At 44.8% G+C, this 20,996-nt stretch overlaps 1 protein-coding gene across 5 annotated transcripts in view; it reads right to left on the reverse strand.

The window, feature by feature from the left end:
- The window catches only part of SPG21 (SPG21 abhydrolase domain containing, maspardin), a 28,991-nt gene extending 13,179 nt beyond the window's left edge, over nt 1-15,812 (reverse strand). Inside the window, exons 1-4 of one of the 5 annotated variants that reach the window (XM_077938425.1) lie at nt 14,422-14,668; nt 13,388-13,584; nt 8,293-8,379; nt 3,839-4,000 (exon numbers count right to left, since the gene is read on the reverse strand). In XM_077938425.1, the coding sequence (XP_077794551.1) occupies nt 3,839-4,000; nt 8,293-8,355 (225 nt within the window). In that variant the 5' untranslated portion in view covers nt 8,356-8,379; nt 13,388-13,584; nt 14,422-14,668. 5 annotated transcript variants of the gene reach the window in all.
- Nucleotides 15,813-20,996: the final 5,184 nt, after the last annotated feature.

Below are 20,996 nucleotides of genomic sequence, written 5' to 3' on the forward strand. Positions count from 1 at the left end.
CTATTTCATTTATTGTACTTTGGGGTGTTTGTTTCTTGAGACAGTCTCCTCTGTTGCCCAGGCTGGAGGGCAGTGGCGCGATCTCGACTCATTCCACCTCTGCCTCCCGGGTTTGAGTGATTCTCCTACCTCAGCCTCCTGAGTAGCTGCGATTACAGATGTCCACCACCATACCCAACTGATTTTTGTATTTTTAGTACAGACACAGTTTTGCCATGTTGGCCAAGCTAGTCTCAAACTCCTGACCTCAAGTGATCCACCTGCCTTGGCCTCCCAAAGTGTTAGAATTACAGGCACGAGCCACTACACCCAGCTTGTTTTTGAGATAGGGTCTCTCTCTCTCTCACCCAGGCTGGAGTGCATTGGCACAATTGTAAGCTCACTGCAGCCACAACCTCCTGGGCGCAAGCGATGCTCCCACCTCAGCCCCCCAGTAGCTGGAATCACAGGCATGCACCACCATGCCTGGCTAATTTTTATATATATATTTTTTGTAGAAATGGGGTTTTGCCATGTTGCCCAGGCTGGTCTTGAACTCCTGGGCTCAAGCGATTTGCCTGCCTCAAGCGATTTGACTGCCTCAGCTTCCCAAAGTGCTGGGATTACGGGTGTGAGCCAACAGAAGTACCATGCCAGGCTATTGTACTTCTGTTTGTGAAAAAGAAGTATGGTACTTGACTATATGTAGCCTGTCTATTAATGCTGGCAATGATGAGGAAAAAGAAGTACAAGTCACAAACTCATTTCTAAGGGACTCAGGTTTGCCTCCTAAGAATTCCTTTTTTTGTTGTTTGAGATGGAGTCTCACTCTGTCACCCATGCTGGAGTACAGTGGTACGATCTCAGCTCACTGCAACCTCTGCCTCCTGGGTTCAAGCGATTCTCCTGCCTCAGTCTCTCAAGTAGCTGGGACTACAGGCGTGTGCCACCATGCCCAACTAATTTTCTTTCTTTTTTGTATTTTTAGTAGAGACGGGGGGTTTCACTGTGTTAGCCAGGATGGTCTCGATCTCCTGACCTCGTGATCCACCCACCTCGGCCTCCCGAAGTGTTGGGATTACAGGCGTAAGCCACCGCGCCTGGTCAGGAATTCCTTTTTTATGTACATATAAAACCCACTGGCTGGGCGCAGTGGCTCACACTTGTAATCCCACCGCTTTGGGAGGCTGAGGCAGGGGAATCACTTGAGGTCAGGAGTTTGAGACCAGCCTGGGGAACATGGTGAAACCCCATCTCTACCAAAAAAATACAAAAATTATCCAGGCATGGTGGCAGGCAGCTGTAACCCCAGCTACTGGGGAAGCTGAGGCATGAGAAATTGCTTGAGCCTGGGAGGTGGAGGCTGCATGAGCCGAGATCATACTACTGCACTCTAGCTGGAGCGACAGAGCGAGTCTCCGTCACCAAAAAACAAAAACAAAAACAAAAAAAAATCCCAAAAAACCTCGTCTAACAGGCTTATTGTTTAAGCACTTAGGTTCATTTTGTTACTGATGAATCACTGGAATGGATACTGCCAAATGAATTATGGGATCATTTTAGATTTGATGTATGACTTTTATTATTAAAATTCTATTTGTGGGTAAAACTTCCACCATGCCAAGAAAGAATGGGGAACCGATTCTCCCTAGCAGAAAGTTTGAGAATTTGAGTCAGATGATAGCCTAAAAGAAAGGGGATGATATTTTCATGGAGTCTTTAATTTATAAATATCTGTGCCCACACAGGTGACAAAATTATACACAACTTAATACATACAAACAAATGTGTTCAAGCAGAACTGGAGAAACCTGAATGAGATTGGTAGATTGTAGTAATATCAATATCCTGGTTGTGATATTGTACTACAGTTTTGCAAAGGTTTGGCGGAAACTGGGGAAATGTGTAAAAAGGATATTTCTCTGAACTATTTTTTACACTGCATGTGAATTTACAATTACAACAAAAAAAAATTTAAAAAGGTCTGTGCATTGTAACTGCTAGATACTAACAAATATCAAATAAGTTCCACACCCTCATGGAGCTGAACATTCTGATCAAGACGCTGTTGACCTTTTCTTGATTAACTATCCTCCTAACGAAACAGGGAAAGCCCACATCGAGAACCTTGAGGGCAAAGAAGAAACATCCAGCCAGAAGCCAAGGCTCTCATGATCTGCCACTGTGGAGCGAGAAACGCTGTTGGACAGCACTCCCAAGTGGGACGGGCACCTGCAGGCTGCTTGGCTCCCCCTCCCTGGCTGATCAACAGGGGCCACCAAAAATGGTAGTGTCATGTCTCAGGCTGCAGAGGGCTTGGATGAGGGCAGTTCCTACCCTGTTCTAGAATGCTGTTTGTGAAGAGGAATGACTGAAAGTCTGAACAAAGGAGGATTATGTTGCAGAGGCTCAAACATGTCATGTGACGAATGGTTAAAGAAGCTGGAGAAATTAAGCCAGAGAAGAAAAGACCCAGGAGAAAAGCAGCAGGTGGTGGTGATGATAACTGTTTTCTCAAGTAAGAGATGGGCTCTCAGGAGGAAGAGGAACTGATTTCTTTTGTGTGGCCTCAGTTGGTGGTAACCTCAGTAGAACTTTCAGTTACCTTCCAAGAGAAGACATGTGACATGGTTTTTCACCCCTTCAACAGTAAATAACACACACACTAACAGCAGCACTCCCACCGGGAGTACCACTTACAAGTGAATACTGCAGGCGACTGCCAGCTAAAAAGGCTGTCTCCTTCCTGGGAAATTAGGAGACCAACGTCCTGACCAACCTGTGTCGTTACAGTGGAAGCATGCAAAAAAAAAAAAAAAAAAAAAAAAAAGAAAAATCAGTCACCAGGAAGAGTGCCTTTCCCACACACTTTTCTCCCAGAGAAGACTCAAGAATGATCAGTGGGAAACTGGATTTAGACCAAACTCGGCTATAAAGTAATAATCATAAACAAAAAACTTCCTAACCAAATGCTAACATATGAGCTAATGAGCTAATTAATGAATCTCACCTCAAATATCAAAGATTTACACGAAAAGCCAGCTTTTCAGTCACTTGTGTGTTAGCTAATCCCTTTGTTGTCTAATATTCCATGCTCAGCAACCCTGGAAGCAGTGCTGTGATAAAACGAGGAGCAGAAACAGAGCCAGGAGACAGAGCTCAGTTCCTCCCTCCACCACTTACTGGCTGTGTGAGCCAGACCTCAGTTTCTTCATCTGTAAACAAGGACAACACTTCCAACCACTCCGAGTTGAGAGAAGGGCGTCAGGAGAGAATGCACGTAAACGCTGGGCATGGAGAGGCTGCCAATAGAGGTTTGTTCCTTCTGAATCTCTGTGTGACTGTGGACTCACACCAGCCTCCTTCAAAAGGCTTCATCTCACATATTAAAATAGGCAAACAATATCTTTCCTCAATTAAAAAAAACTGCCCGGCCGGGCGCAGTGGCTCATGGCTGGAATCTCAGCACTTTGTAAGGCTGAGGCAGGTGAATCATGAGGTCAGGAGTTCGAGACCAGCCTGGCCAACATGGCGAAACCCCGTCTCTACTAAAAATACAAAAAATTAGCTGGGCATAGTGGCGGGCACCTGTAATCCCAGCTACTCAGGAGGCTGAGGCAGGAGAATTGCTTGAACCTGGGAGACGGAGGTTGCAGTGAGCTGAGATCACGCCACTGCACTCCAGCCCTAGGTGACAGAGTGAGACTCCGTCTCAACAAACAAACAAACAAACAAACAAACTGTGCCTATTACTATAGCTGATCAGAGACAGAAGCACACACACACACACACACACACACACACACACAAACCCACAAAACGTCGGTCTACATTTTAATACTGAATCAGTAATACTTACAGCGATAACCCGGTAACCCCATCCAGTCAGAGCCAAAATCTGCCGGAAAAAGACATCTGCAGTTCCACTGACAGGGGGCAGGAATATGAGAGGACACCTGATACTTCGGGGGCCTGCATCATAGAGCGACCATATCTTACTGTCATCATCATCTACGATAATCTGGAGGGAAATTTAAAAGAAAAAAGTGGAAAATCTTATAAATTCACTTTTTATGTTATTTTACACTATCATTTCACTGACAATTTTAACACTACTGCCTTGTTTGTTACAAGGTAACCTGAAGCTCTCACCAGATTAGCATGCATGACAGACTCCTCTAGTCTCCTTTTCTTTTCTCAGGGCTAACATATTCCACAGAACTACTTAGAACTACTTTATAATCTTCCAGAGGGCTGCTGCTTCTCTGTTTCTTCCCCCCCACCCTTTTTCTTTTTTTGAGACAGAGTCTCGCTCTGTCGCCCAGGTTAGAGTGCAGCAGCGTGATCTCGGCTCACCGCAACCTCCACCTCCCAGGTTCAAGCGATTCTTGTGCCTTAGCCTCCAATGTAGTTGGGATTATAGGCATGTGCCACCACACCCAGCTAATTTTTGCATTTCTAGTAGAGACAGGGTTTTGCCACGTTGGCCAGGATGGTCTCGAACTTCTGACCTCAGGTGATCTGCCTGCATCAGCCTCCCAAAGTGCTAAGATTACCGGCATGAGCCACCACACCTGGCTGCTTCTCTCAGTTTCTACCTTTCCCGTCCATCCACAACAATAGGAAGAAATCTATTTTGCTTAACATTAAACAGTGAACTCTATACAAGACATCTTATTTCTTCCCACATTTCTGGTTGTGTGTGTGTTTAAGAATGTGTCTGTACAAGGAGGGCAGTCTGCAGTCATTCTGCAGTGCTGACCCAGAGGACTGGCTGGGATGTGCAGGGTCAGAGTATGAACAGGGGAGCTGATGGGGAGACAAGGCTCCTAGCTCGTGTCTCTATCCATCTGGATAGGTGGGTAGAGATAGCACCAGCTCAGGAGATGCTTCAGGAGCCTCTCTAAACCAAGCCTTTGGGGAGTTGTGGGGGAGACTCTGCTACAGAAGGGGAACGAGGCAGGTCTATGTGTCACTCTCCTGGGAGAATACATCAAACCAGTAGGGGTTAGGGAGTGGCACAGAGAGAAACTGGCTTTTTGGTGAAAAGTGGGTAGGAAGGAGGAAGGTAATCAGAAACCTTCCTGATGGAGTGGTTCTTGACCCAACATGACGGGGAAATAATGAGCACTGGAAGAGCTGAGGGGGCCGGGCATGGTGGCTCACGCCTATAATCTTAGCACTTTGGGAGGTCAAGGCAGGTAGATTACCTGAGGTCAGGAGTTTGCGACCAGCCTGGCCAACATGGTGAAACCTTGTCTCTACTAAAAATACAGACATTAGCTGGGTATGGTGGCACATGCCTTTAATCCCAGCTACTGGGGAAGCTGAGGCAAAAGAATCGCTTGAAACTGGGAGGCGGAGGTTGCAGTGAGCTGAGATCGGGCTCCAGCCTGGACGACAGAGCAAGACTCTGTCTTAAAAAAAAAAAAAAAAGGAAGAAAGAAAACAATGTGCTGAGGGCCAGGCGTGATGGCTCACGCTTGTAATCTCAGTGTTTTGGGAGGCAAAAGGCAGGACTGCTTGAGGCCAGGAGTTTGAGACCAACCTGGGCAACATAGTGAGATCCCCATCTCTACAAAAAATGAAAAAATTAACCAGGTGCGATGGTACACACCTATAGTCCCAGCTACTTGAGAGGCTGAGACACAACAATCGCTTGAGCCCAGGAGTTCAAGGCTGCATTGAGCTATATGATCGCACAACACTCCAGCCCAAGCACCAGAGGGAGATCCTGTCTCTCTCTCTTTTTTTCTTTTTTTTTTTTTTGAGATGGAGTCTCACTTTGTAGCCCAGGCTGGAGTGCAGCGGCACGATCTCGGCTCACTGCAACCTCTGCCTCCCAGGTTCGAGCAATTCTCCTGCCTCAGCCTCCCAAGTAGCTGAGATTACAGGCACGTGCTCCCATGCCCAGCTAATTTTTTGTACTTTTAGTTGAGACGGGGTTTCACCATATTGGTTAGGCTGGTCTTGAACTCCTGACCTCATGATCCACCTGCCTTGGCCTCCCTAAGTGCTGGGATTACAGGCGTGAGCCACTGCACCTAGCCCAGATCCTGTCTCTTTAAAATAAATAAATAAATAAATAAATAAAAATACAACAACACTCCAGCCTGAGCAACAGAGGGAGAGATCCTCTCTTTAAAAAAAAAAGAAAAAGGAGGCCGGGCGCGGTGGCTCAAGCCTGTAATCCCAGCACTTTGGGAGGCCGAGACGGGTGGATCATGAGGTCAGGAGATCGAGACCATCCTGGCTAACACGGTGAAACCCCATCTCTACTAAAAATACAAAAAAAAAATTAGCCGGGCACGGTGGCGGGCACCTCTAGTCCCAGCTACTCGGGAGGCTGAGGCGGGAGAATGGCGTGAACCCGGGAGGCGGAGCTTGCAGTGAGCCGAGATAGCGCCACTGCACTCCAGCCTGGGCGACAGAGCGAGACTCCGTCTCAAAAAAAAAAACAAAAAAAAAAAAACAAAGACAAAGACAAAGGAAAGAAAAAAAAGGCAAGCTGAGGCAAGTCAAGTGCTCAGCAGAGACTGGCAAATGTTAAGTGTCCTAGAAGTATTAGTTATTATTATTATTCACTGCATCCTAGTTTAATTTTTGTTTTCTCTGACTTTTGGTGGTATTTAGAAAAGTACATTAACTGCTTGAACATTTGACAATGCAAATCAGTATTTGTTCTACTTTTATATTAAAAAACTCAAGGCCTCCAGGCTCTGTTTTCTGAGAGCTCCTCACTAGCAGGGCTATGGACTCCACAGCGTCACTGTGTGCATGGCAGCACACTAACCAGGGTCACTCACTGGCATCACTAGGAGCAGACAAATGGAGCAAGGCAAAGTCCACAGAGGCCTCACAGTTCCCCTTTGGACTTCCGCAGGTCACAGATGGTGATAATGTATCTCATGCTCATGTTTTTGCCCTGTACATTTTGCCACTCACTTTTTTGCTTTTTTTTTTCAAGACAGGGTCTGGCTCTGTCACCCAGGCTGGAGTGCAGTGGCACGATCACAGCTCACTGCAGCCTTGACTTCCTGGGCTTAAGCAATCCTCCCATCTCAGCCTCTTGAGTATCTGGGACTATAGGCGTGCACCAACACGCCCAGTTAATTTTTTCTAGTTTTTGTAGAGAAAGGGTCACGTCATATTGCCCAGGCTGATCTCAAATTCCTAGGCTCAAACAATCCTCCTGCCTCCGCCTTCCAAAGTGCTGGAATTATAGGTGCATAGCACCACACCTAGTTAATTTTTTCATCTTTTTATAGAGACAGGGTTTCACTATGTTGCCCAGGCTGGTCTCAAACTCCTGGCCTCAAGTGATCCTCCTAGGTCTCTAAAGTGCTAGGATTACAGGCATGAGCCATCACAAACAGCTGCAAAAGATCTTAAGATCACTGGATTCTAACACTTCTGCAAGGGAATTAGCAACGGTTTTACTCTACTCAGTGACTTGAATTGCCTTTGTCTAGTGTGATCCCCAAACTCTGGGATTAATTTGGGAAGCAGAGTCAATACTCAATGGCAATGTAAGTATTTAGGACTTTCAAACATCCCAGGAAAATAAAGCTTCCAGAAGATGACTGTGGCAGAATGAGTATGTCACTGCAAACAGAAGCTCTGTAACGTGACCCCATTCTTAAATCTGAGGAACAGGAATATAATCTGACTGTACTTACTATATAGTTGCTATAAACTTTCCACTAAACTATATAGAAGAGTACATACATACCTGCTTGCTTGTATATATAAAAGCAATTGTAAAAAATGAGTACAGGCTGGGCGCGGTGGCTCACGCCTGTAATCTCAGCACTTTGGGAGGCCAAGGCAGGTGGAGGAGTTGTGGTCAGGAGTTCGAGACCAGCCTGGCCAACATGGTGAAACTCTGCCTCTCCTAAAAATACAAAATTAGCTGAGTGTGGCAGCGCATGCCTGTAATCCCAGCCACTTGGGAGGCTGAGGCAGGAGAATCGCTTGAACCTGGGAAGCAGAGGTTGCAGTGAGCTAAGATCACGCAGTACACTGCACTCCAGTCTGGGCGGCAGAGCGAGACTCCATCTCAAAAATAAATAAAAATAAATAAATAATAAATAAATAAAAATGACTACAGTTATACCTGCTTTCACTCTAAAATGAGTCTCAAAAGTTGACTGTACGTGACAGGGAAGGGGTGAACTTCATCCTCTGCAACCCAGAGTCATGAAACTTGGCAGTAACCTTTACTCTCAAACACTACTAAGACATGACATCTAAATCACACACAAAAACAATACAAGATTTTGCAAATAAGAGGTATAGTAAAACCATACATACCTTTTTAAGGGGAACTGTACCTCTAAACCAATTATAATCAGGAGAGACTTTAATCTCTCCCATGATTAGCTGAAATGGAGGTTAATCCTGAAATAAAAGCATGTGATATTTCATGTCAAGAATTCATGTTTACATCAGAACTAAATGTAGAGTCTGATCTAGCTATACCAACAATATTTTAAAGAAGAAAACCAAGGAAACTGCCTATTTTTCAGTATATACTCAAACTACAGAAAAACAATTTGGTGAAATACTACAATCACAGAATCAGAAGGGCGCTTTTTTTTTTTTTTTTTTTTTTTTTTTTGAGACAGTCTCACTCTTGTTGCCCAGGCTGGAGTGCAGTGGTGCGATCTCGGCTCACTGCATCCTCCACCTCCTGGGATTCAAGTGATTCTCCTGCCTCAGCCTCCTGAGTATCTGGGACTACAGGTGCATGCCACAGCACCCAACTAATTTTTGTATTTTCAGTAGAGATGGGGGTTCACCATGTTGGCCAGGCTGGTCTCGAACTCCTGACCTCAGGTGATCCACCCACCTCAGCCTCCTAAAGTACTGGGATTACAGGAGTGAGCCACCGTTCCGGGCTACCAGAGGAGCTTTTAAAGAAATTATTCCAACGCTCTTAGTTCTTCCAGAAAAGGAATCTGGTCTAGAAAATTTAAATGACTTACCCGAGACCACATGGCAATGCTAGGACCAGATGTGAGACAACCTTTTCTGACACCATACTTCCTAACTTAGTTCTCAACTGCAATACCATCAGCTATCTTTTGACATAACCTTAAGAATCCCTTTAATAAAGATGCTCCTGTCTGATTATAGGGATAGTCCATGCTAGAGAAAGGAGTTGATGTTTTTTGACTTTTTAAATTTTTGAGACAGAGTCTTGCTCTGTTGTCCAGGCTGCAGTTCAGTGGCACAATCACAGCTCACTGCAGCCTTGACCTCTGAGGCTCAAGCGATTACCCCAACCTCAGCCTCCTGAGTAGCTGAGACAATGGGTGCACACCACCATGACAGGCGAATTTTGTATTTTTTGTAGAGATGGGGGCCTCCCTATGTTGTCCACACTGGTCTCGAATTCCTGGGCTCAAGCAATCCTCCCATCTCACCTCCCAAAGTGCTGGGATTACAGGTGTGAGCCACCACACCTAGCCTAGAGAAAGAACTTTAAATTAAGCCTGCTTCCTGATAAATTCACAATACACCATAAATCTAACTGTAATTGCACATAACCAGAAATTCACATGTAGTTCCTTTTTTTTTTTTTTTTTTTGAGACAGAGTCTCACTCTGTCGCCCAGGCTGGAGTGCAGTGGCGCGATCTTGGCTCACTGCAACCTCCGCCCTCCGAGTTCAAGCGATTCTCCTGCCTCAGCCTCCCGAGTGGCTGGGATTAAAGGCTCTTGCCACCGCGCTCAGCTAATTTTTTGTACTTTTAGTAGAGACAGGGTTTCACCATCTTGGCCAGGCTGGTCTTGAGCTCCTGACCTCATGATCCATCCACCTCATGATCTTTGGCCTCCCAAAGTGCTGGGATTACAGGCATAAGCCACCGTGCCCGGCCTACATGTAGTTCTTAATACAAAATACAGACAAATTTGTCACTCATATGGACATGATTAAAAGTTACACAGGGTCCTCTGAAAGATCCATAATGTAAACCTGAAGGCACTGTGAGTAGCAACAAAATGAAACATTCGCCTTTAGGAAAAAATGTGTAGTCTTTTGTTGTGAGCTTAGTGACTTCCGGTTTTCATAGCTCTGTGATCTTAGATAAGTCTTGATCCTTTTGGAGTTTGTTTTCTCATCTATGACTATGTTACTACTGTGTCCCCAAAGCTCAGATCAGTGCTTGGCACATAGCAGGCATTATCTGTTGATGAAATGAATAACTACATTCTAAGAAGAATGAACTGGGCCATCCTCCTAACCCTGGCATCTGTGAGCTTTGGTCTAGCTGAACATCCTCAACTAAAAGGCTGCCCCTCTTTGCTCAGGCATCTGTGCTATGTCATAACAGGAAACTGAAATTATAGTTCCCTGTTGCAGATTCTTATTGCCAAGTGAGGAAATTCCACCAGGAAGAATTCAAATATTTGCTTTGTACCACTTCCTCTACCTCAAGAGCAAGCCTTGATCCTAGCACGACTAACATGAGGTTGAGACTCCAGGACCTAACTCCCGGGCTGACTCTGAACTTGTTTTAGAGGGAGTTCTCTGGACTGGCAAGGAACAGGGATTCTAAACTCAATGGAACTCTTCCTTGGTGGCCCTCGAGATCTGCTCCCTCAGGAACACAGAACCCTCAGTAGACTCAACTGTGACCTTGGAGACATACTAAGCTGAACCCCGAGGAGACAGCAGATGTAGACATTCCAACACTAAACTTGATTTACAACCTTGACATTGTGATGATGGTCTCTCCTCTCAAAGCTAAGATGGTAATTTTAGAGAAGTTTGTTAAAATCATAAGTTGCTTCAAAGTACTAAGAAAATCATCATCCAGTCTTACACTGAAACTTAGTGTGCACAGATAGTTATTCATACTGAAATAAAGAAAATAATTCTTTGTATATCCATTTTATCTTAAATATTAATATGTTAAGGCCAGGCACAGTGGCTCATGCCTGTAATCCCAGCATTTTGGGAGGCTGAGGTGGGCGGATCACGAGGTCAGGAGTTCAAGACCAGCCTGGCCAAGATAGTGAAACCCTGTCTCTACTAAAAATACAAAAATTAGCCTGGCGTGGTGGCATGCGCCTGTAGTCCCAACTACTTGGGAGGTTGAAGCAGGAGAATCACTTGAACCCAGAAGGCAGAGGTTGCAGTGAGCCAAGATCGTTCCACTGCACTCCAGCCTGGGTGACAAAGCGAGACTCCGTCTCAAAAAAACAAAAAAAAATATGTTAAAAAGTTTTGCCAGGCACGGTGGCTCACGCCTGTAATCCCAGCATTTTGGGAGGCTGAGGCAGGTGGATCACCTGAGATCAGGAGTTCAAGACCAGTCTGACCAACATGGCGAAACCTCGTCTCTACTAAAAATACAAAAAAAATTAGCCAGGCATGGCGGTGGCCGCCTGTAATCCCAACTACTCGTGAGGCTGAGGCAGGAGAATCGCTTGAACCCAGGAGGCGGAGGTTGCAGTGAGCCAAGATTGCACTCCAGCCTGGGTGACAGAGTGAGAGTCCGTCTCAAAAAAAAAAAAAAAAAAAAAAAATCTAAGCCATTTTAAGTATAGGCTTTCTCTAAGCTGATTATAACTTTTAATTGAAAGCAACTAGCACATATACTTAATTCTGGAATATTTTCTACCTGGACAGACTTGAAATACTCCTATATCATCTAAATACTTCTTAATGGAGACATTTCCTAGTATTGCATTATTAGAAACAATCTACTCTAAAGGAGGGAAAATAAAAAACATGTTTAGCAAATAACATCTACTTAACAGATTTATAAAACACCTTAGCTAACTAAAGCCAGAAAGTGTGCTTCTAGAGTCACAAAACGGGATAAAATAAAACATTCATAGCTTTGGAATCAGTTGCAATGCACAAACCAAACCACCATACAAATACACACAGACACAGGCACACATATTCACGTGGTCATCCTCTTCTTTCCCATAGCAGTAAATAGAAAGATGTTCCTTACCAACAGTCTTCAGAATAATTCACAACCACTTCACTATGCCAACGTGTTAAAAGTAATCTTACAAGATGGAGAGATTCCACTCCGCTGTGACTAAATTTTTGTAGAGACAAGTAATTTTAACACTTGTGCTAGTTTGGCAGTACACGAAAGGTAAAATGGATACCAAATGTTGCATCTGACCAACTGACGTCTAAGGAAAAAAAGATCACTGCTGCAAAGGGAAAGCAGCTGTGAGTGGTATGAATAGGAAAGTTTGTTCTCCTAGCTCTCTTTCATCCACCAAGGGGGTATACTTTTCCAAGTCATAACAGGAATATTCTGTATATGGCAAAGGTTAACTGAGATTGTGACCAAACTGGTCAGTACTGAATAAGAATGAATGTAGACCATGAGCTCAAAACTGATTTGATCTCTCATGATTTTGTTCCTCACAAAAACAAAAGCACCTGTTCATGCTGGTGGGAAAAGGACCACAGTATTAGCCTCAATCTTGCCTAAGGAAACCCCTCTTCAGGGTGTGCTGTGGACTCCCTGTCTTCCCTGGCCCTTGTGCTGCTGGACAATAAAAACTGCCAGTTGTGGCTGGGTGCAGTGGCTCACGCCTATAATCCCAGCACTTTGGGAGGCTGAGGTGGGTGGATCACCTGAGGTCAGGAGTTTGAGACCAGCCTGGCCAACACGGTGCAGCCCCGTCTCTACTAAAAACACAAAATTAGCCGGGCTTGGTGGCGCATCCCTGTAATCCCAGCTAAGCAGGAAGCTGAGACAGAAGAATCACTTGAACCCGGGAGGCAGAGGTTGCGGTGAGCCGAGATCGCATCATTGCACTCCAGCCTGGGCAACGAGAGCGAAACTCCATCTCAAAAAAACAAACAAAACAACAACAACAACAAAAACAAATTAGCTGGGCGTGGTAATGGGCGCCTGTAATCCCAGCTACTTAGGAGGCTAAGGCAGGAGAGCTTGAACCTGGGTGACGGAGGTTGCAGTGAGCTGAGATCGCACCACTGCACTCCAGCCTGAGTGACAGAGTGAGACTCTGTCTCAAAAAACAAACAAACAAAAAAACCTGCCAGTTGTGACTATGCCCCTATCGCTCAGGGCTTCAACAGAACCTGCCACTTTAAAGTCAACAAAATCACCTATATCAATGTTTAAGTCACATAACCAGCATAACTAGTCAGAGGTTTCTGCTACTTTATTTCAATCTATAGTTGACGTGCATTATGGACAATCCGTGATTATAAATATTAGCCATGACAAAATATTAGAAGCGGAGAGTCTCTGGGCGATGCAACTGGCTTTTTAATGCACCTCTCCATCCCTCACCACAGAAGTACACAGCTATCCTTTTCTTAGATCTCTTCAGGGGAGAGCTATCCCTCTTTTCTTCATTGCATTATCTCTAAACCTTACAGGAGGAAAAGCTGCCTACCTGACATCTGTGACATCTCTTCTCACGCTCTTGGTATAAAAACTTTTGGAATTTGGACACAGCTTATTAAGTTACTCCTCAGTGGCTGGGCGCAGTGGCTCACGCCTAGTAATTCCAGCACTTTGGGAGGCCAAGGCGGGCGGATCACGATGTCAGGAGATCGAGACCATCCTGGCTAACACGGTGAAATCCCCTCTCTACTGAAAATACAAAAAATTAGCCGGGCGTGGTGGCGGGCGCCTGTAGTCCCAGTTACTTGGGAGGCTGAGGCAGGAGAATGGCGTGAACCCGGGAGACAGAGCTTGCAGTGAGCCGGGATCGGGCGACCGCACTCCAGCCTGGGTGACAGAGCGAGACTCCGACTCAAAAAAAAAAAATTAAAAAAAAAAAAAAGTTACTCCTCAATTTGTTGAATCTTTGTGCCAAAAGGAGCTGAACCAGTGTAGGTGGAGACAAAGGAAGCAGCATAAATGTCTAACTTATAACTCCCCAGGAAAACGAGCAGAGGAAAAATGAGACACTCCGGTCCCGCTCTGTTCCTCATTCCCCGTTCACAAACCTCACGCCTGGCCCACACTCAGCAACAACAAAGACATCTGTCACTTTCAGGCCGAGGTGCTGTCTCCAAAATTACTGACCTCTGCTCAGAGTTCTTAAAAGTTTGCTGAGAAAAAAAAAAAATGTCCCTGGGCTGCAGTCGTGTAGCCCGAGGATGGGTTTACAGGAGGATGCCCCGGTTAAGCCCTCTGCCGCCCCCACCTCCCGCTGGAGACTCATACACAGCTCCCCGCCAGTCCCACCGGTGACAGCCACACAAAGGCAGGGTCGCAAGCACACCGACCACCCCACAGCCCACACTCGGCCCCAGACACACACTCACAAGGGCACGTGATCACGTGAGTGGTCACATGGACCGGCCCACTCAGAACATACTCACAAAGTCACACCAACCAAAGCAGTCACGCGCCATACACACACCTACAACCCCGCATACCGCACACCCAGCCGCTTCCCAGCGCTTCGCCCACCCTCACCTGCCGTGGCCGCCCCCACGTCCCTTCCCCTCCTTCCAGAGGCCGCTCTTCGCTCCAGTACGAGCGCGGGCCGTGGAGGCGGCTGGGCCCCGGTCGGGGCGGGCGACCGAGCGCTCGGGACCCGCGGGCGCAGCAGGCCGTGCGGAGAGAGCAGGAGGCCGGCCTCTGAGGGGCGGGGCGCGTGGCCGAGCGAGCTCGGGCCGGCGCGCTCCCCACTTCCGAATCGCCGCTCAGCGGGCGCGAGACTCCCGCTTCCGGGTTCTGAGGGGGCGGGGCCACGTCGCGAGGAAGGGGCGGTGCTGCGTGGCTCCGGCGGTCGCCACGGCGACGGGAGCGGGGGTCGGCTCCGTGGGATCCTCGGCGCCGGCGGGCGTTGGGAGAGGGCTGAATTACCTGTGGGTCAGCCCTAGTTCTCCTGTCTGACCTGCGGACCCAGGAGAAGGGGGCGCCTGGCCCCTTGGGACCTGCTTCTGCTTTCAGTTCGTGTTTACAGCTTTGGAGAGACACCTTTGGGTTCCAGGCTTTGGTGAACAGAACTTTGTATACTCTTTTCTTAGGAACATTTTTTTTCCTTTGGCACAACCGTAGACGCTCTCCATTAGTCTTCCACTCAAAGTCCCCACTTCCTTTTGACGTTCTGGGGATTTCTGGGAACGTACGCCCACCCATCTTCCTGTTCCTTCATCATTTTTCCCTTAAAATCAGAGAGAATATTAATACACTTATAATCATTGTTCTTAAGGTGTTGCAAACGTCAACGTCTTGAGGTGTTGCAGACGTCACGACTCTTTTTTTTTAGTAAAATATTTCTGAAATTATGATAAGGTGAATAACATGTAAATCTCCTTGTTTTGAATTTTTTTTAGGGATCCTGCAACAAGGTCCTGTTGAAAGTGCTTCTCTCTAATAGTTTTAGGGAAGCTTGTACCCTGTTTTAGGGCCTGTAGACTTTGCCCTTACCTAGGCAACTGTTTAAGGGATTAAGGTCAGGGAAGATCCAACTAAATTGCATCCTACTTAATTATCACTTCTGTCCCCTGGCTCAGGAGCCTTGGGTTCCACTCTAGAACTTGGACAAATCCCAAAAGCATTTCCCAAGAGCACAGTGACATACTTACCTTTTTCTTTTTCTTTCTTTCTTTCTTTTTTTTTCTCTAAATCACTTCTTTCGGAGTTGCAAGTCAGTCGCAGGAAGTCATCTTTTATTGTAAGCACCACATAGATGTATAGAGCATGTTTCCATGGAGTATTTTAACTTGAGGGCCTTTTCTCCAATATTTGGAATTGTTCAATGGGTGGAATAACTTGCAAACTACTGGTTTCTGTGAAACTGGTTATGGATATTCATTACATTAGTTGTCTATTTTCCCAGGTGGTCTCGAAGCTTCAATCTAGAGCAAAGGGAATAGAGTGATTCAAACAGTGAGTTAGCACATGATTAGTGCATAAACAATAGGTACTGAATGTATATTGATTGTAATCCCAGCACTTTGGGAAGCCAGGGTGGATGGATCACTTGAGCCCAGGAGTTCAAGACCAGCCTGAGCAACATGGGAGACCCTGTCTCTACAAAAAAATACAAAAATTAGCCGGGCATGGTGGCGCACGCCTATAGTCCCAGCTACTCAGGAGGCTGAGATGGGAGAATCTGTTAAGCTCAGAGGTTGAAGCCACTGCACCACACCCTAGGTGACAAAGTGAGAGACCTCGTCTAACCCCACCAAAAAAGTGTATTGAATGAATAAATGAGTGGAATAAATAAATCTATCCACATTTCCTCATTTATTCCTAAAACTGTATTCCTTAGAACCCACATCCCTAGCCCCCACTTAGTAACAGCTTTAATGAGACCTAATCTGTGGATATGCCTGTATGTTAAAAGTCATTGTTCTGTTAGTGTGGTAATAAACTTTAACTTGACAATTGATAATTAAAAAAAAAACACTATGTAGATACGTTTTTTTACATATCAACTTTTATCACAATGTAGACCAATCCAAAAACAATAAATGTTTTAATTGTTTCAGAAAGGGAACCCATGGTCATGTTTGTGTCCTCAGTTGTTCCATAACACATGGCAAGCACATTGTCCATTTCCTAATCCCAACAAAGAACGTTTAGTATCTGTCTGTGAATTCCAGTCGAATTGTAATGCACAAATGCAGGCAGCAAACTTTTGATTCAGGCAGGTCCCAGTGCAGGCTGACCTGGTGGACATAGCTGTAAGGATTTGCAGCTGTTGTGGCTGGGGTCTGCCAAATGGTTCCCACAGCACAATTCATCTGTGAGAATCTCACAGAAAAACTGGAATGTTCACAAAATATGCTGTGAACACCAAGCAAAGTAAACAGATGGCCAGCTGGCTCTCATAATTGCCCAAACCCAAGCTCTGTCCCTCTTAATTTATCTTTTCACAGGATAATATTTGTTTCAAAACACACAAAATAATCCCAGATCCAGAAATATCTCTATGCATGCGTATATATAACTGAATGCACATTTTTTCTTTTTCTTTTTTTTTTTTTTTTTGAGACAGAGTCTTGCTCTATCGCCAGGCTGGAGTGCAGTGGCACATCTCAGCTCACTGCAACCTCCACCTCCCAGGTTCAAGCAATTCTCTCCTGCCTCAACCTCCTGAGTAGCTGGGTCTACAGGTGCCTGCCACCACACCCAGCTAATTTTTGTATTTTTAGTAGAGACAGGGTTTCACCATGTTGACCAGGATGGTCTCGATCTCTTGACCTCATGATCTGCCCGCCTCAGCCTTCCAAAGTGCTGAGATTACAGGCGTGAGCCACTGTGCCCGGCCGTGAATGCACTTTTTTAAATGTTTGGAGAGATATGTACCAAGCAGCAGAGTGATTACCTCTGAGGAAGGAACTGGGGATGGAGGGAGTGGTGAAGAACTTTGACTTTGGATTTAATAGTTGAGTTTATATTAAAATGTATTCATATATTATCTGTTTGATCAAAATAATCAAAAGCAGCCAGGCTCAGTGGCTCACACCTGTAATCCCAGCACTGAGGGAGGCCCAGGCGGGTGGATCTCTTGAGGTCAGGAGTTTGAGACCAGCCTGGCCAATATGGCGAAACCCCCATCTCTACTAAAAATATAAAAATTAGCCAAGTATGGTGGTGGTGGTGCACACCTGTAATCCCAGCTACTCAGGAGGCTGAGGCAGGAGAATCACTTGAACCCACCTGGGTGGCGGCAGTTGCAGTAAGCTGAGATCATGCCACTGCACTCCAGGCTGAGTGACAGAGTAAGACTCTGTCTCAAATAATAATAATAATAATAAACAACTATATTTCTGTAATTCCTCTGCTATAAATCCTTCAATAACTCCCCACTGCCTTCAAGCTAAAGTTCAAGGTATGCAGAGTAGAGCAGGTCTGGCTCTTGACTCAGCTCTCTGTGGGGCCAACGTGCTCTAGTCATGCCAACTGCTTGAAGGGCCCCAAACACCTCCTGATGTCTCAGAAGGCCTCTAGGCTTTTGTATATGCGCTTCCTTCCACTTAGAATGCCTCCGTCCACTGCACCCATTAGACTGAAAACTTTTATTTTACCCCCAGGAACCACGGATGTGTAAAAAAGTGAAAGAGAAACAAAACACTTGGTTTTTCAGACTAATACTAATTCTTGGAATACCATCCCTTTAAAGCTTTACAGGGTACAGTCGACTGCAGTGTTATATACCAAATTATGCTGAGACCCAAGATTGAAAATGAATGCTGTTTCCTCATTGCCAGACCAAGTCTATGTAAAATGTATACTGCACTGGATTGGAGGAATCAGACACGAAGTGGGTATTCAGGAACTGGCTTGGAAAAATGCTGATGTGGCTATATTAGAGGTTACTACCTAAAGGCATTATCAAACAGAAGTTATATATAGTTATTTGTAATTAATAATGTATTAGTTGTCATCTCGGAGTTCAGAAACCTGAGTTTTATCCTTGAGCAAAACATTTCCTCTGCTAGGTCTGGTTTCCTTCTCTGTAAAATGAGGCCAAGGTTAAACTAAATTATCTGTAAGGTCTTTCCAATTCTAAGATTTTAGATTTTATAAATTTATAAGAGATATGTTAAAGAATCTTTACAGCCGGGCGCGGTGGCTCACGCCTGTAATCCCAGCACTTTGGGAGGTTGAGGCAGGTGAATCACCTGAGGTTGGGAGTTCAAGACCAGCCTGAGCAACATGGAGAAACCCCGTCTCTACTAAAAATACAAAATTAGCGGGGGTGGTGGCACATGCCTGTAATCCCAGCTACTCGGGAGGCTGAGACAGGAGAATCGCTTGAATCCGGGAGGCGGAGGTTGTGGTGAGCCAAGATCACATCATTGCACTCCAGCCTGGGCAAAAAGAGTGAAACTCCGTCTCAAAAAAAAAAAGAATCTTTACAGCAGCCTTTCCTCAAAGCTGCCCTTCTCTGATAATATTCCTCCTCCTTCTTGCTTCCAATCAAACTAAAAAAAAAACAAAAATGAAAAACAAAAACAGAAACAAAACAGCCTGCACACAAAAATGCTTATTTAATGGAAACAGTATTTTAATTTCTCAGAAAAGTTAATGTTTGTCCATTAACTTTTTAGAATAAAAGTTTCTAAGCAAAGGTACCACATTTTTTGTATTATCTGCCAACCTAGCATCTCAATGTTTCAACAATGTAAATAATTAATGTAAATAACAATGGATAATCTACCTTCTCGAAGAAGAGCAGCAATAAAAATTAGTGGAAAGCGAGAGCTGCACTTCTTTACTACAAAAAATAGCTTCTATCTGTAGTGTCTTAGAAAAGTTTATGAATCTTAGAGGTAAAAAAAGACAGTGATTAGCTGGACAGGGTGGTGCATACTTGTAGTCCCAGCTATTTGGGAGGTTGAGGCAGGAGGATACTTGAGCCCAGGAATTTGAGGCTATGTGCATGATGATTGTGCCTATGAATAGCTACTGCACTCCAGCCTGGGCAACGTAGTGAGATCCTGTCTCAAAAAAAAAAAAAAAAAAAAGACTGATGAAATAGTAACTAAAATAAAATATTTTTGAAATTGTCTAGCATAGTACGTGCATATAATGCGCATTCAATTGGCATGTGTTCCCATTTCTTTGTTTCTGAGCACCAAAGCCAAATACATTAAATTCCCTAATCAAGGATAAAAATATTTGCAAATAGACACACAGTGGTAGTAGATTGGTTAGGCACACCGACTGGAATCTAGGTTACCAGGGCATACATTCCAGCTCCACCACTGACTAACTATTTAAAATTCTGGAAAAATGAGGATCAATAACAGTACCTGCTTCACTGGGTTATTGTAAAGATAAAATGGGACAGTCCAGGTCAAGTCCTTACACACATGGCTAGCCCTCAAAAAATGTTAGCTAATAATAGTGATATTGAGAACCTACTGTGTTTCTTCAGACACTGTGCTAGATGACTTATTTCTTTTTTTCTTTTCCTGTTTTTTTTTTTTTTTGTTTTGTTTTGTTTTTGAGATGGAGTCTCACTCTGTCATCCAAGGTGGAGTGCAGTGGCTTGATCTCGGCTCACTGCAACCTCTGCCTCCCGGCTCCAAGCGATTCTCCTGCCTCAGCCTCCTAAGTGGCTGGGATTACAGGCATGCACCACCATGCCCAGCTAATTTTTGTATTTTTAGTAGAGATAGGGTTTTGCCATGTTGGCAGGCTAGTCTCGAACTCCTGACCTCAAGTGATCCTCCCGCCTAGACTTCCCAAAGTGCTGGGATTGTAGGTGTGAGCCACCACGGCTGGCCAAGTATATTATTTCTATTCTTCATGACAATACTTGCAAAGTAGGTACAATTTTAATTTCATGGATAGGGCAATACATGGAGAGGCTCCGTAACCAGCCTAGGTTTACAATCAGTGACAGGGCTAGGCTCATGCTAGCTTTGTTGGCTCTAAGACTCTGCCCCTCAAAGTCATATATTTTCACCTTGAAATTGTTTGATAAATATAAAGAAAAATGGTGAAAATAGGTTGAACTGACTTAAATACAAAGTATGAAGCAACAAACATCCTTTTGGTAGCTATTCTCGAGAACTAAATTTTATGCTCAGAAATGTTTCTTTTGTCCCCCAGACCAAATGAAGAGTCAAATCCTTCTTTAAAACAAAATCTCCTGTAGTCTTCGGGTTCTAATCCTAGTATTACCACTACCTAGCTGTTGCTAGGCCCCTGTTTCATCATCTCTAAAAAGAAATTTTGAGTTATATAGATCCTTCCCCTACTTGAAAATTCTTTTGCTCCTGTTGGTCTAAAGACATTTCCAATAGTATAAAAGTTCCTGTAAAAACTGCAAATAGAGCTACCATATGATTCAGCAATCCCACTACTGGGCAGTCATCCAAAGAAAGGGAAATCAATATATCGAAGAGACATCTGCATGCTCATGTTTACTGCAGCAGTAGCCTCAATAGCCAGGATATAGAATCAACCTAAGTGTCTAACAACTGATGGATGGATAAAGAAAATGAGGTATATATACACAATGGAATACTAGTCAACCACAAAAAGAATGAAATCCTGCCATTCAAGACAATATGAATGGA

The sequence above is a fragment of the Macaca mulatta genome, chromosome 7 (genome assembly GCF_049350105.2).
Source record: "Macaca mulatta isolate MMU2019108-1 chromosome 7, T2T-MMU8v2.0, whole genome shotgun sequence".
Lineage (NCBI taxonomy): Eukaryota > Metazoa > Chordata > Mammalia > Primates > Cercopithecidae > Macaca > Macaca mulatta.